Source organism: Vicugna pacos, chromosome 25 (assembly GCF_048564905.1).
Source record: "Vicugna pacos chromosome 25, VicPac4, whole genome shotgun sequence".
Taxonomy (NCBI): Eukaryota; Metazoa; Chordata; class Mammalia; order Artiodactyla; family Camelidae; genus Vicugna; species Vicugna pacos.
Window position 1 is genome coordinate 33,101,686 of NC_133011.1, and position 14,713 is coordinate 33,116,398.

Here is a 14,713-nt window from a genome sequence, read left to right on the forward strand (position 1 = left end):
GTGACCGGGGAGGCAGAGATTTGAGTGGTGTACTCGCAAGCCAAGAAATACCAGTGTCCCCCAGAGCTGGGGGAGTGAGAAGGGGCTGCTCCCCTGGAGCCTCCTGAGGGAGGGTGGCCCTGCCAACACCTGGAGTTTGGCTCAGTGAAACTGGTTTTGAACTGGTCTCCAGAACCAGGACACAGTAAATTTCTGTTGTTTTAAGCCACCGAAGTTTGTGGAAATTTGTTACAGCACCCACAAGAAACTAATACGGTCCCAAGACATTCTAGTTTCCCTGAGCAAGCACTCATTTTTTTAACCTGGTTTTCCCTGTTAGGTATTCAATTTCTAGCACCACAAAACATCCACAACCTTTGTGAGGTCAGCGGTGTTGAAATGACTATCTCTGTTTTACAGATAAAGAGTCTGAGGGTCAAGGGTTCCACATAGTCTCCCCAGGGACAGGTAGTGGCCAGTTAGAGAGCAGTGACCTACTCAGAGCTTCTCGGAGTCCCAGAATTCTCTTCCCACCAAAGCCTGTGGTCTCTCTGCTTAGAACTATTTATAATTTCAACCTGCTTGACTTCCTAGATTCAAGCAACTGCCTCCAGGTTGTGGGAAGGAAAGTGAATGCCAGGGTAGGGCTCTGGTAAGAAGGTATTCGGGTGAGAAGGGAGGCTGAAGAGAGCTGATGGTCTGGGCAGAGATGAAAGGAGGTCTGGTCACCCCGGGGCCGCCCACGGCCAGCGAGGCCCAGCATGGGAAGCCGTCTGGAGAGTGAGTCTTGGCAGCAGCTCCCGAACGCCAGGGCTCTCAGGAATTCATGCCTGGGGCACGTGCTCTTCGGTCTAGTTGTCCCGCCTCCCTCCCTTTGCAAGCAGAGCTTAGAGCAGAAGGTGTGATGCTCCTGCCCCAAGTTCATCAAAATCACAAGATGCGCAAACACTCTGGGACTCCAAAGTTGTACTGCAGTGGCAAACAAGTAAGAAGTGCTGCTCTTGTGCGAGGACAAAGACAATCAAAGTAAAACATAGCAAGAGGGTCCATGTGATGCCACCCAGAGTCAGTATCCGTTTCCTACGACTGCCGAGATGAGGTACCGCAAGCGGGGAGGCTGAGAGCAGCAGAAGTGCGTCGTCTCAGTCCTGGATTTGGGGAGTCTGACATCAGGGGGTCAGCAGGGCCCTGCTCCCTCTGGAGGTTCAAGGGGAGGATCTGTTCCAGGCCTCTCTCCTCACTTCTGGTGGCCCCAGGCATTTCTTGGCTTGTAGATGAAGATCTTTCCACTGTGTGGGTCCAAATTTCTCCCTTTTTCCTTGAATAGAAGTATAGACGGGAGCAAGATCGAGGGTCCCAGCCTCCTGGCTTCTTTCTCTCTCTCCTAACTGAGCTTCAGGTAAAATTTCAGGGTCATGCAGTTTGGAGAGCTACAGAGAGCCACTGAACTCAGTCACCTTTAGGGCATCTTCTGACTCTCACATTCCATCAGTTTTGGAGGAAGGAGACACTCAGAGCCACTGAAACATTTTATAGGCAGAGATGTTGGCCAACTGAACAGAGGCAGACAGTGTCCTGGTTAGAGCAGGGACTCTCAGCCAACTGCCTTCTTAGAAGACTGTCTTGACTCATTAGCTCAGGGACCTAAGGCAAGCCACTTAACCTCCCTGGTGACAGTTTCTTAATCTGAAAAATGAGAGTAATAATAACAGTACCTCCTTCAGAGACTTATGGTGAAAATAAATTTGTACATAGGATGAGGCCTAGCAAACAGGAGGTGCTAAGAATGTCTTGTTATTCTTGTCCACCGGAATGCGTTCTTGACAACTTTCTGGGCATTCATCACCTCTCCCCACCATGACTGTAACATGGTGCCACCTATGTAGTAGATACTTGAATCAATGAATGAATCACAGAAACTAACCCATTTAATTGTTGGCAGGTTTATCTTTTCTGCCTGAAAAGACATCTCTTTCACTCTGTCCTGGAGCTGTCACACCTCTCATTTATTTCTGGCTCCAATCTACAGACTTAAAATACATGTGCGTGCCTTATGTTTTCAGCCATCTGTCTCATGCCTCCATTGCTGTGAGCATATATTAGCTTTCCTGGCATAGCTGGTGAACAAAACACAATAAATTGCCACTTTCTTACAGACTCTTGTTAATCGCTCACAGCAAAGCTTGGTTCTCTAACTGCTCACCTGGATTGTAGAAGAGACTTGTATCTCTGAAACTGAGGGTCGGGCTCTATGAGGAAGGAATAAGCGTAACAAATGAGGGAGGAGACAAAGACACTAAAATCCACAGTGCGAGACGAAGGTGCAATTTTAAGATCCAGATTCAAAGAATTACGGGATATGCAATATGATTTCATCCAACTCATTTTACAGATAAAGAAGCGAAATCCCAGAGCAGACTGGGATTATCTCCCAGTCCCAGAGTCAGTAAATGGCAGTCTGGACCCACACCCTGTCTCCTGCCCTGTCTCCAGTTTTCTTTCTTTTGTATCCACTTCAACCCAAAGCCTCTTGAGTGCCTGCGATGGCTAAGTCCACTTGCTAGCTGTGTAACTTTGGACAGGTTGCTTAACCACTCTGAGCCTCCATGCATCTGCACCTATACATGGTGAGAGTGATAGTGCATGTCCCGTAAGGCTGCTGGAAGGGTTCAGGAAGATAGTGCCTGCATCAAAAGTGTGTGTGTGTGCGCGCGCACAATACCTGGCAGCTTTGATCACCAAGGCTGTCGATATAAGGGCAAAACTTACCAACTTTCTTTTGCTCAGTTCTGCTCACTGGGGAGATTTGGGGCCAGTTCCCTCTGTGGTTCCCATCTATAGCGTGCTGTTTCAGGGAGAGGGGTTTTCCGTGATGACTGTAATCCAGGGTTTCTCACCTTGGGTACTGCTGACATTTCAGGCGGGATGATTCTTTTTGAGGGGGGGGGCGGGGGCCTGTCCTCTGCCTTTTGTGCTGTTTAGCAGCACCACTGGCCTCCACCCACTCAGTGCCAGAAGTACCTTCCCAGTTGTGACAACTGAAAATGTTTTCAGACATGGCCACTGTCCCTTGCGGGCTAAAATGGCCCTGTGTTGAGAGGCACAGCTGGCACCCCCTAAAAGAGGGGTTACCACTGAAGGGAAGCAGTGACCCTTTCCCAGACCTTATCCTGGAATCAGTGCTTCATCCCCCGACCCCCACCCCAGACGCTGCCCTGGCCCCGCAGAGCCCCACGGGCAGACCTCAGTGCACCCTGGAAGCGGAGCATTTGGCGTTTCTGTTACAAAGCTGACCTGAGAGACTGGCGGGCTCTTTCGTGTGGTCACACCAGGCAGGGCCCTGGCCTGCTGTCCCCTCCCGGCCTGAGGCCATGGACATCCTCTCTCTTGCCCAGCTTTCTCTATAGGCGCTGCTTCCTGTGCTCTGCTGGGACTGCTCCTCCCATCCAGGCCTTCCTTCCAGCATCACCATCTTGTTGACCACAGTTGATGTCTTTCTCTCCAGCTAGCCCCTCCCAAAGGACACACTCATCCAAGTGTCTTTCCAGGAAGGGCCCCCATTGTATTCTCTGCAACTCATGAACAAAGGATGCCCAGACCCTGGAGCCCAGGTTTGGGGGATCCTTCCGCACCTGCCTCCATGAGCCAGGCCCCAGCAAGCGCACAAGGGAGCTCTGATGTGTTCTCTGATGTTGCCTGTCCTTAGGGGCCTCCACCTGTCACTGTCTCTTACTGCATGTCTCTGGCAGGTGACGACCTCACTAAGCTTCAATTCCTTATCGATAGATGGAGCTAGTAATAGTACTTACACTTATAGGAGTGTGTGGGATCAGATAAGACAAAGCCTGCAAAGGGCCTAGCTCGCTGCCTGGCATAATGTTGGCACTCAGTAGGTCTATTCATTCTGCTTGGAGTTGGGAGAGCCCACGTCGGCATCGAACAAGTCCCAGGAAGAAAGCAACCACGAGCAAAGTGGTTTCTGGGTACCGTTCCCCTTCAGAGGGGAAGTGGGGGCCCATCATTTTAAGATGCCTGGGGGGTGGTACCAGTTCATCATTCCCATGGAAATTTATCGCAAGTCTGTGTGTAAGCTGTTATGCCAGAATTGTGTACTGTGTTCAGGTCCTTATTCCAAAGTCCTTGGTCCCCATAGTCCTGAGATGTCATTCCCACATCTCAATGGTGCAGAAGACGTTTCAGAGAGATGAGGCTTGACTCTGAATGGGTAGCAGGGTAGGGCTCTCAGGATTAAACACCTGTCCAGGCTCCATATGAGATGTTGGACCACTCTTTAATTCAGGGAGAAGCAGTTCAGTATAGTGAAAGAACACATTCTTGGAGGTTAAACCAACTAGGGTGTTAATCCCATCTTTTCCATTTATCAGCTATCTGCATTTGAACAAGTTCCTGCATCTTAATTTTCATTATAATTACAGAGCTAAATTAAATCTAGTACATATCATGTGGCTGCCCCACTTTTACATAAAATGGGTGTAGTTACACCTGCTCCATAGTGTGAAGCTTCAAGTCGATGCCCATTAAACACCTGGCGTATTGTAGATGGTCAATGTTGGGATTATGTTCCTTTTAGGAAAAATAAGGTTCTGAGAAGAAAAAAAAATCAGAGCGACTAAAGAGGTAGTAATGGCCCTCCTTTACAAGTTGTCCCAACCCTGGAAAAACAAAGCCATCAAGTCCAGACTCCAGACGTTTTGTACACCACTGCCTTTGCACTCTAGATGTTTCTGTGCATTCCAGGGGCCTTTCACATTCCAGATTCAAAATATTATCTTTCTAGTTGATGGTCTTGGTGAATTAGTTGGAATTAGCAAACCAGAGAAAATATTAAGTGACTGAATTCTTGAACTGGGTCCACTGGCCTGGCTACATCCTGTGTGATTAGCGAGCTTATTTCCCGGTAAAGATGGGAGTAAATCATTTTCCAGGACTGGCGCCAACCGCACGATGTATAAGGACCTGTGCTGTATGTCCTCTTTGATTCGACAAATACTTTCTGTCTTCTAGGCCCCAAATTCTCTTCTAGATCTTAGAGATGGAGCAGCTGGTAAGACAGAGAAGGCCCTCTTGGGGTTAACACTGTAGTCAGGATGTGGGGCTGATGAGTGTCTGGGGATAAAGTGCAAAGAACAGACAATGCACACATTAAATAATCAGAATACATTCAGATAACTATACTTGGAAGGAGAAAGGGAAAGGACTTGACATATTTGAGGATAAAGAAGGGCAGAGAGCTGGAGTCTACTGAAGAGAAGGAAGGTAGTTGAAGATATGGGGAAAAAAGACAGGGTCTTGCAGTTCGTATAGGAGTTTGTAAGCTGTGGCAGGCAGAGATAGTATTTTATCTGAGTGTGATGGAAAGGCATTGGAAATGTTTAAGACAGGTTGCATAGCATGCACATTGGTCTTTTCTTTTACATTCAAAACGCAACTCACTAGAAACCAGGGTTTGTTTGTTTTTTCTAATAGAATGTAGAATAGAAACTCTGTTGCCCAATGTGATGATCATTTAGTTACTCAGAAAAGTCAACTAAACTGGGAACTTGTGAAAAATGAATAAGGTATGTATATGCCTTAAACATTTAATTTTAACTCTAAGCGTATGAACATGCATCTGCTTGCTACCCAGTGCAGGGTCAAAAGTTTGAGTAGGTTTGGAGTTTGGAGTTCTTCCTTTGAAATTTGTGCAAAACCATAACCATAATGCCTGCTCTATGATGTCCAGTTTTGGTTTCTTAAAAGCGGGGCATCCACGTGATGTGTACTAGGTTTAATTTAGCTCTGTAATTATAACAAGAACCCTAACTGGCACCAACAAGTGAGAGACAACACAGTTGGTTCTTGGTAAACACATGACTTTCTGGTGAGAATAGCAGTGTTGGGCCAGGAAAGTTCAGCCTTTTCTGAGCAACAGTTGTTACACCTGATGAAAGGAGCGCACTGTCCAGGTTAATCCAGCAAGTCCGTTGAAAGCTTCACCTGTATCATCAAACCGTGTATCCTCGAGCGCTGGTGGGCGTTAGGGAGTTCCGGATATATTGCAAGTATTTCATTTGGGGCCAGAGTGGGACTGTCCTGTGTGGTGAATCCTTTTGTAAAACACAAGCCGATGCATATAATTACTTCTCGATTAATTTATAGGCAGAATCTGAACTTTGGCTTGTTACATTTGCCCAAAGAGAAGCACCCTGGTAGGATTCTATTCATAAGTTACTTAACAACCCCTCAAAAAAAAAAAATGCCTGGGAAGCAGGAGGGCTTTTATTCCTCCAAGTTGCCTCATTTCCTTTGGAGGAAATGATCTAGAGATGCTGCCTAAAGATAAGAAAGGGGTTATGGTTTATGGGGATGAGGTTAACAAACTTCCTCCTGCAGACAGAGCAGCAGGGGTAGAAATCTCGCGAACAGCAGGCTCTCAAATCAGCCCGACCAGATGGGCTGGAGCGATGGGCCTCTTCCCAGCCAAGCCTCTTCAGGCCGTTGTCAGTGAAAGGACAGCCTCCGAAAGGCAAACATGCCTCTCGCTTATGTCAAGAAGGATGCTACCCACTCCCTCTCCTCACTGGGAGGGGAGCCCAGCTCAGCCCCCTCCCCAGCTCAGGTCGCTGTGTCAGCAGGGCCAAGGATCAGGGGGACTCCTGTGGGGACACCACCTCAGTCCTGCGCCCTCATGAGCCCCGTGTCCATGCCAATGGCCCCCCTCAAACCAGAAGCAGGGCTCAAGGCAGGAGCTTGTATGTGAATAGTCTGAAAAGTGGATTTGGCTTCTGACTTGCTGGAATGCAGGCTTAGCTTCCCTGCAAATCCACAACGGCAGATTGCAAATGAGTAAGGTGGCTGAAAGGGAGTGTCAGGGGACATGTGTGTATAAAGAACCAACCTTTGTCTCTCCTGGATAATTACAGCTTCCCTGTGATTTCTCAGTTCTAGTCTTTCTTCCCACCCAGCTCCAGGAATGGTTCCAAAAGACAGGCAGCTCGTGACTGGCTTGCCAAGAAACCGCCGATGTCCCCCGTCCCTTAGGATGGAGCCCTCAGCTCCTCTGGCCTCAGTTTTCACGCCTTTCACAGAACCAGAGGCTACAGGACCTTAGCGAACACTGGCTTGAGTGGTCCCCAAACTTCTGATTTCCCTGGACTGGGAAAAATTCCCATTTCCCCTTGCAGCACGATGCACTTATAGGCTACAGGAGGCCCAGAGCATGGGGACTCTGTACCTGCAGCGGCAGCTCCGCCCCCATTCTGTCCCTGCCCCTCCGTGCCCAGCCGCCCCTCCCGTCCCACCCTCCGTAGGAAGCACAGAACCCACATCATGGTTCACTCGCCCTGAGTCTCTGCCCAGACAGCCCTCCCCACTTGGCCCACTCACTAAAGACCCCTACCCAGCTTTCGGCACAAGTCAACCATAATTTCTTCTTTCTGACTTTCCACAAACCCCTCTCCTCCTCCTTGCCTGAAACAAGTGGTATTGCTTTTCTCTCTCTTCCCATGAAGCTTTGTAAATGATTCTGTCATTTGATACCTGTTTGTCTATCACAGCGCACAGCACTTTATTTCTTTGTCAATGTTGGCTTATCTGCATTTCCTGTTAGATTGTGAGCTCCATGACAGGGTGGCCCACTCATTCCTCTGATGTCCCCAACACACAGTCAGACCATGGCACACAGTAGGCATTTGGCAAACATGACTCAAGCACAGTCTTGTCCTGACATCCTGGGTTCTGTCACTGCCCTCGCTGGACTGTATTCACATCCTGGAACTGAAGCACACACTCACTTCACCCTTGGCCTGTGTGGCTGGTCAGTACTTCCCACCCGCTGGCTAAATGTCACTAACGCCAGCAACAGTAGCTCTGGTTTGGATGGAAATTTGTACCTTTTTAGGGGGGTTTCCATCCACATCCGTCTACGAGCATCCAGTGACACCACGTGGGAGGCTGAGCAGGGATGATCAGATCCATTGCACAGACAGAAAACCCAAGAGTCAGTGGTGGAAGTGGGGTTTGAGCCGAGCCTGGGCGGGGGGCTCTCCTAGACCCCACGTCCACGCGGGGCAATGGAAGATGCGACCTGGTCTGAGTTAGGACGAGTAAGTCTCAGGGAAGTTTGGTGGGAGGCTTATTCTCAAAGACATCAAATGACAACTAAAAGCCAAATGAAAGCAGCAGGACCATGCACTGATGCGACTGCCAGAGGCCTGGGGTACATGGCCTTCAGTGAGCAAGCCAGTCCAGAGCAGAGACGCCAGGTTGGTCAGCATGACCCATCTGCCCCCAGCCTTCAGCACTGCGGCCACTCAGCCAGCGAGTTCCTCCTTTTACCTCGTCGGTCCCTGGAGTGTCCTTCTGTGTATCCCTGTGCTGATCCTGAATCCAGTTCCCTCCTTTTTCCTCCCGAGGGTCCAGGACTCTCAGGCCCAGATTCAGTGAGGCCCTGGTCCTCCGATCCCAAATCCCTCTTCTGAGGCTCCCACTGCCTGCCCGCCCTCCAGGTGTCTGCCTTAAACTGCTGGAAATAACTCTAGCATCCTGATAAAGATCAGCCCTGCTAAGGAAAAACCAAAGCACACACAGCAGGCTCTCAAATGAAACAGATCAGATGGGCTGCGAGGCCCGGCCTCTCCCAGAGCAGGGCGCTGTAACCTTTGGGTCACAGACAGTGGTGGGCTGGAGGCTTCCTTGAGCCTCAGTTTCCTCCAGGGTAAAACTCTACGAATCACTCCAACAATATCTGCTCGTAGGGCCCTTGCGAGAATGAGGGCAAAGGCCATTTGTGAACTACCAAGTGCAGGGGATGCGAGAGATTTTAATGCTCTTGTTACAGTGTCTGTCTTCCTGGCGTATTTTGTTTTGTGTTCCTTTTCCCTTTAAAACACCACTGAGACATTGGAGCTTTGATCCCCTGCAGTGATCCTCAGCCCCACCCCCCTTGCCCCCAGAGGAAGAGTAGATGGAGAGCAAGGCTTGGGGCCTGGGAGACAGCTTTGGGGCCTGGCTCTCCTGCTTTCCATCTCTCGGAGACTTGGGTCTTCTCCTCGAAACTATGTAGATAATACAGCTACTTCCCAGCTGGTCCCGAATGTTGTCCATCACAGCCCTGCCACGGTCCTTGGCATGTCATGGGTACTCCTGAAATGGTAGCTGTGAACAGGCCAACTTGGCGACCGCAGACTCTGGGCTCTGCTCTGAGCTTGACCACAGAGACTTCCGGCTCTGGACAAGGGACATGGCTCTTGGGGCTCCAGGACCTATAAATTCTGATGCCACTGCCACTTCCTGCCCCCGTGTCAGGAATGAAACAAAGCTCCCACCCGCACTAAGAGGATGGGGTCCTGACAACAGTTGCAAAGAGACACCACCCTTTGAGGCTGTTAGTCTCTCCGTCCTCACCGAGTGCTCTGAGTCCCGTGCAGCTCACACGGTCTCATATCCCTTCCACACGCCTTCCAGCGAGGCGCGGATATTGACACATAGTAACCGTAATCACCTTTGTTGTTGCTGTCCTCCACGTGCAGTGGCTGCCCTGCTCCGGATGGCATGATGAGGAAACTCAGCCGCAGAGAAGTCAAATGACTCATCCAGAGTTACACGAGCAACCAGTTGTGACAGGGCTGGGGCTCAGCTGGTTGACTCAGTGGCAAGTCGTTTCTTCTCGGCCCTGCTGCTAGTCACATGGACACCTGCTGATAATTCTTATGGTCATAGGAGGAGTTCCAGCTCTTGAGCCCCTCTGAATTCCCCAGGCCAGCTGAGCTAGATGCCTGGCATCAAGCCCCAGCCCCGTGCCTGTCAGGCACCATAGTTCCCAGCCTGCGTAGGGCAGAGATGACAGAGAAGGCGCTTTCTGGGCTGGAAATGTTCCGCTTTACATCCCTGAGCTTGAAGGTCGCCTTTCCCCTTCTCTGAGCATCACAATGAATCACTCTGAGCTAGAGCCACTCTCTGCTCACGGAGCATCGCATCTTGCTTTATAGTAATTTAACCTCTGTACAAACTGCCTCATGTGGGCACCATCTCGTCTGAGCCATTTCCCAGAACATCTGTCCATTGGGTATATCTGCCCATTATTCCAGCTCAGATGAGAATCACTGGTGGCTCTCTGCACCCTTGGTCAGAGACACTGCTGTTACCCTAAAGAGGGATGCCTGCATCGGAAGGTAGAATGATGCATGAGGAAGAAGTGGGCCACGCTTCTGAGTACCTACTGCATACACCATCTTATATTGAACTTCACAACAACCCTGTGCAGTAGGTATTTATAGACGTGTTCCATAGATGAGGAAGCAAGGAATCAGGGAGGTCAGTATTTGAAAAGTCATCCAGCTAGAAAATGGAGAAACCAAGACCCAGGGATGGTACCCCGGGGGCCCCCTATGTTAGCACCACGCTCCCTACCAACATTCCTGGTCTGACTGAGCTGTTCGAGTTGCTTCCTATCTCAGAGTAGGTCAGGAGACCTCTCTGGACCTTATTTCCCTCGTCTACAAAATTAGAGATCGGCTCTTGTGATAAATTGGGCCAATTACAAGGTCAGAGAGTCTTCAACAAGACCACGCTCACTTCTGACACCAAGAGCAAATTCAGGGGGCTCCCCCAACCACCCTCCAGTTTGATGATTCACCAGAAAGACTAACAGAGCTCACGGAAACGGCTGTACTCATGGTTCAGGATGCAGACAGATTAGACAGAGGAGTGACAGAGCACAGAACTTGCAGCATGCGGAGTGGGGGTCCAAACACGAAGCTCGTGGAGTCAGGAGGGGTTCCTCTCTGGGCATTGACAGGTGACAACACACACAGAGTGGTGCCCACCAGGGAGGCACACCCAAACTTGACGTCCAGAGGCTTTATCGGGGCCCCATTACGTAGGCATGATTGATTGATTGCCCTTGTGGTTAATCTCAGTCTCCAGGTTGACTGTTGCCATGTGACCCAAAGCCCTCCCACCCCAAGTCACAAGCACAGCCAACCCCCCCAGGACTGTTGAGTGTGGCCACATTTACAGAAGGTCCGGCGTGGCCAAACCTCGCCCTAAATAAAGACACTCATACCGGGTGTGACACAGATTACCTCCCAGATGCCAGAGGGCAGAGGCCAGACTTCTCGCTGGGAAAAGCCAAACTCTCTTCCGTGTGTCTGAAAAGCCCCTTCCAGCTTTCCTCCAGTGCTCACTCCCAGGGCCCTGTGTGCTCCTGGCCGGTCCCCCCAGTGCCAGCTCCAGCCCAGTCCATTCAAACCAATCATCTGGCTTCCAAATCCGTATTCGCTTCTGCCTGCTGCTCATCAGATAGCTCAGTCACGGCATGAAGATTGTCGACCAGCTAAGTGCCGGGTGCCCTGGGGTTGGTTCCACGGATAGATGTCAGCCTTCAGAATCTAGGAGACAGCAGGCCATGTATGGACGAGGACTAGCACAGAGGAGGGGGTTGGAAATACAGGCTGTTTAGAGCAAACAAGCGTTCAGTTACTACCATTAGTATCATGGTTGGGATGGGGTCAAAAGAACATTCGCTTGGAAGATGGCTTACAGGTGTTGTGTTCAGAGAGTTAAGGGATTTCAACCTCCAGAGATGCTGTGGGTCTGCCCCACGGGGGCCATTGGACGAGTGGCCCAGCAGAACCTCAGCTAAGCCAACACCAAGCAGGGGTCCTAAACGTAAAGAGAGAAGACTCTCCACTGAGGGAAGAGTACTGGGTTTTGGCTCCTTCGGTTCTCCCAGCAGTTTATTTATTCCTTTGATTTTCGCTCCTTCTTCTTCCCATGTGTTTTCCCAGCCTGGAGTTCCTGGCAGACGTTCAACATGCCTTCGGGCTCCCCTTCCACCCTGCCTACAAGGGGCAGTTCACTCTGGAGGAGAAAAGCCTGTCACTGAAAATCATGCAGTATTTTTCCAACTTCGTGCGATCGGGGTGAGTGGCCCCCTGGGTCCGGAGGCTACGGTGTGCTTCCCCTCCCTCCCCGTCTCTGAAGGCCAAGGCCGCAGTGTGGCGCGCGGAAGGGCAGGCCCTCCGGTCCCTGCCGCTGGCCTCCCTGCGCAGGCTCCCCTGCTGGGCAGGACTGCCTTTGCGCAGATGATTCCCGGTAAAGAGTGGTCCGATCACACACGCTCCCTTGTTCAGGCACCCTTGCTGGCTCTGGGTCAGGGCTCTCGCCCTCGGCACTGTTGACACTGGGCTGGGTTGGGCTCTTTAGCCATATCTCTGGCTTCTACCCACGAGCTACTGGGAGCACCTCACCCCGTTCCAGTTTTGAGAACTGAAATATATCAGACATCGCCAAGTGCCCCCTGGATGACAAAATCACCCCAAATCAAGGACCGCTGTCTTAGACGGTCAAAGGAAGTCCTGGCAGTCAAGGCGCTCACTGTCTGTCTCTGGCCTCCCCACCCACCTCTCTCCTGGCCCAACCAGCACCCTCACTGACCCCACTCCCAAAACAGGTTCCTGCCCTTCCTTCCTCCCTGCAGTTCACCCGTCTCCCTTTCTGCCAGTCCAGCAGTGGTCACCTAGCGCAGTGCTGGGCCCCCTGGGAAGGAAAAAGATTAAAAAAAATCATTGTTCAGCTATGAACTGCTGACAGTCTGAAACACAAAACCCGACTGCAATTAAAAGCAGGACAAAATTAAGTTTTATACAGTTTGTTGTAGGAGTTGAGCAGAAAGACATTTCATTTGGGATTTAGAAAATATATCCCTGAGCAAGGGGCTTTGAATTTGGGCCTCAAAGGAGGGGTAGGATACTGAGGCTGGCCGAGGAGGAGCTGCCCTGGGAGAGGTGCCTGTGCACAGAGGGAAACAGATCTGGTCTGGAGGATGTCGTCCCGGGTGTGTGGGCTCCGCAGGGGGACATGATGCGAGGTGCGGCTGGGCTGCGAATGTGGGAAGGAGCCGATGTCTGAGAGGCCGCAACATCCTCTTCAAGGGGAAGTCGGCCTGTAGGTGGCCAGCAGGTTTGTGCGGCCATAGGCCCACCTTCTTGCGCAGGCCTTGGACAGACAAGGTGTTCCAGGTCCTGGCCGTGGTGCCCAGGTGAAAGGACACCGAGACCGAAAGGGACACGGTGACCTCCTGAGCACTGAGAAAGCCAGAAGGGCAGCTGTGCGTCCCGAGGAACACCACTGGGTCATGGGCTCACGTCTTTTCTAGAAATGACGTAAGGGTGGTGAGTCGGGTGTGGGGCTTGGTCCTCAGAGAGCACGTGCAAGTGGGGAGGGACCCCAGGTGATGAAAGGAAAGACGGGGTTCCCTCCTGGGTGCCCCTTTCTTCTCGTTTCCCCAGGAATCCCAACTACCCTCATGAGTTCTCCAGGAAGGCGCCTGAGTTTGCTGTCCCCTGGCCTGACTTCATCCCCCGAGATGGCGGAGAGACCTACAAGGAGCTCAGTGCCCTGCTCCCCAATCGGCAGGGCCTGAGAAAGGCCGACTGCTCTTTCTGGTCCAAGTACATCCGGTCTCTGAGGGCCTCGGCAGGTAGGGAGCCAGGAGCGGGCGGGGCCGGGCCGAGGGCGGTCCTCACACACACTGAGCTCGCTGTGCCCTGGGTCCGCGTGAGCGCACTGGAGCCGCAGGTCACCGGGGTGCCATTGGCACTGCCCTTTCCCATGAGGAGTTCACGGTCTGGCCGGGAGGGGTAGGGCGGCACTCCTCCTTGTTGAGGACTTCCTGTTCTGCTGTGGGATGGGAAGGGAAGAGAGAGAAAACATGGGGGGACCAGGGTGGGAGGGCTGCGGGGGCTGAGTGGGGGACACCTGCAGCATTGGCGTGGGCAGGAGAGACAAGATCGTGGACCTCACGCTCGCTGCCCTGGGAGGCTGGGTGAAGCATCCTGGAGAGGGGCTTCTAGCCAGGGGAGAAGTGGGAATTTCACCTCTTCCCGTTGAAGAGAACTTCCTGTTGTAAAGGCACTAAGGACAGAAAAATGAATCATAATGAGGCTCTGGGAGTATAGAGGTCAGTGCAGTGCCCTTATGAAGCTTCCAGAAGAGCCAGGGAGTGAGTGACATAAGCCAGTGAATGTTCTCTAGCTTTCCTGGTGCTGTGATGGAAGTCTGCCCCAAACTAGTGACACAGCAAAGGAGGGAGGGCTCACGTCTCCCCGGAGGGTCTGGGAAGGCTTCCTGGAGGAGGTGATACTCGGGCTGAGGTTTTCAGCATGACAGGAGCTCTGCAGATGGGGAAGGTAGGAGTGGCACCCTAAGCAGGGAGGTGACCTTGTTCAATATATGGTTTAGACTCTCAACTGTACTTTTATCTTCCAAGGCCATGTGGTTCTCTGCTGATGACCCCAAATCCCATGGTGCCCTTAGCACAGCCCTAGAGCTGTGTGACCAGTCTTGTGCCCCACCCCAGAAATGTCCTTCTGGAGGGCATTTGTAGGGAACTTCCATCAGAGGCTAGGGTCTCTTGGGGCCAAAGGGAAAGGGACAAGGGAGGAGAAGTCCTGATCCAAGTTGGACCAGCCTTGCCTCTCCTATTTCAGATGAAGCCGAGGAAGAGCCGTCAGCAGGGAGTGAAGAGGAGGACCAGCCGGCTGGCTCTGGGCTGACAGAAGGCCTCCTGGGTCTCCCAGAGTTAGGCTCCAAGAGCTACAGCAAGTGACTGGCCCCTGAGATCGCCCACCCACCCTGCCAGCCCCACCCCAGGGGGCCACCCTGGTACCTTATTTTCCAACACAACCCTAACTTTCAATAAAGTGTCTACAAGCAGAGAAGCATTGGTGAC

The 14,713-nt window shown here is 51.7% G+C and overlaps 1 protein-coding gene across 1 annotated transcript in view; it reads left to right on the top strand.

Moving 5' to 3' along the window:
* TG (thyroglobulin) overlaps positions 1–14,702 on the top strand; it is a 202,783-nt gene extending 188,081 nt beyond the window's left edge. The window contains exons 46-48 of the mRNA XM_031690392.2: positions 11,769–11,903; positions 13,272–13,462; positions 14,472–14,702. Coding sequence (XP_031546252.2) covers positions 11,769–11,903; positions 13,272–13,462; positions 14,472–14,590 — 445 coding nt within the window. The 3' untranslated portion in view covers positions 14,591–14,702. The remainder of the gene's footprint in view (positions 1–11,768; positions 11,904–13,271; positions 13,463–14,471) is intronic.
* Positions 14,703–14,713: the final 11 nt, after the last annotated feature.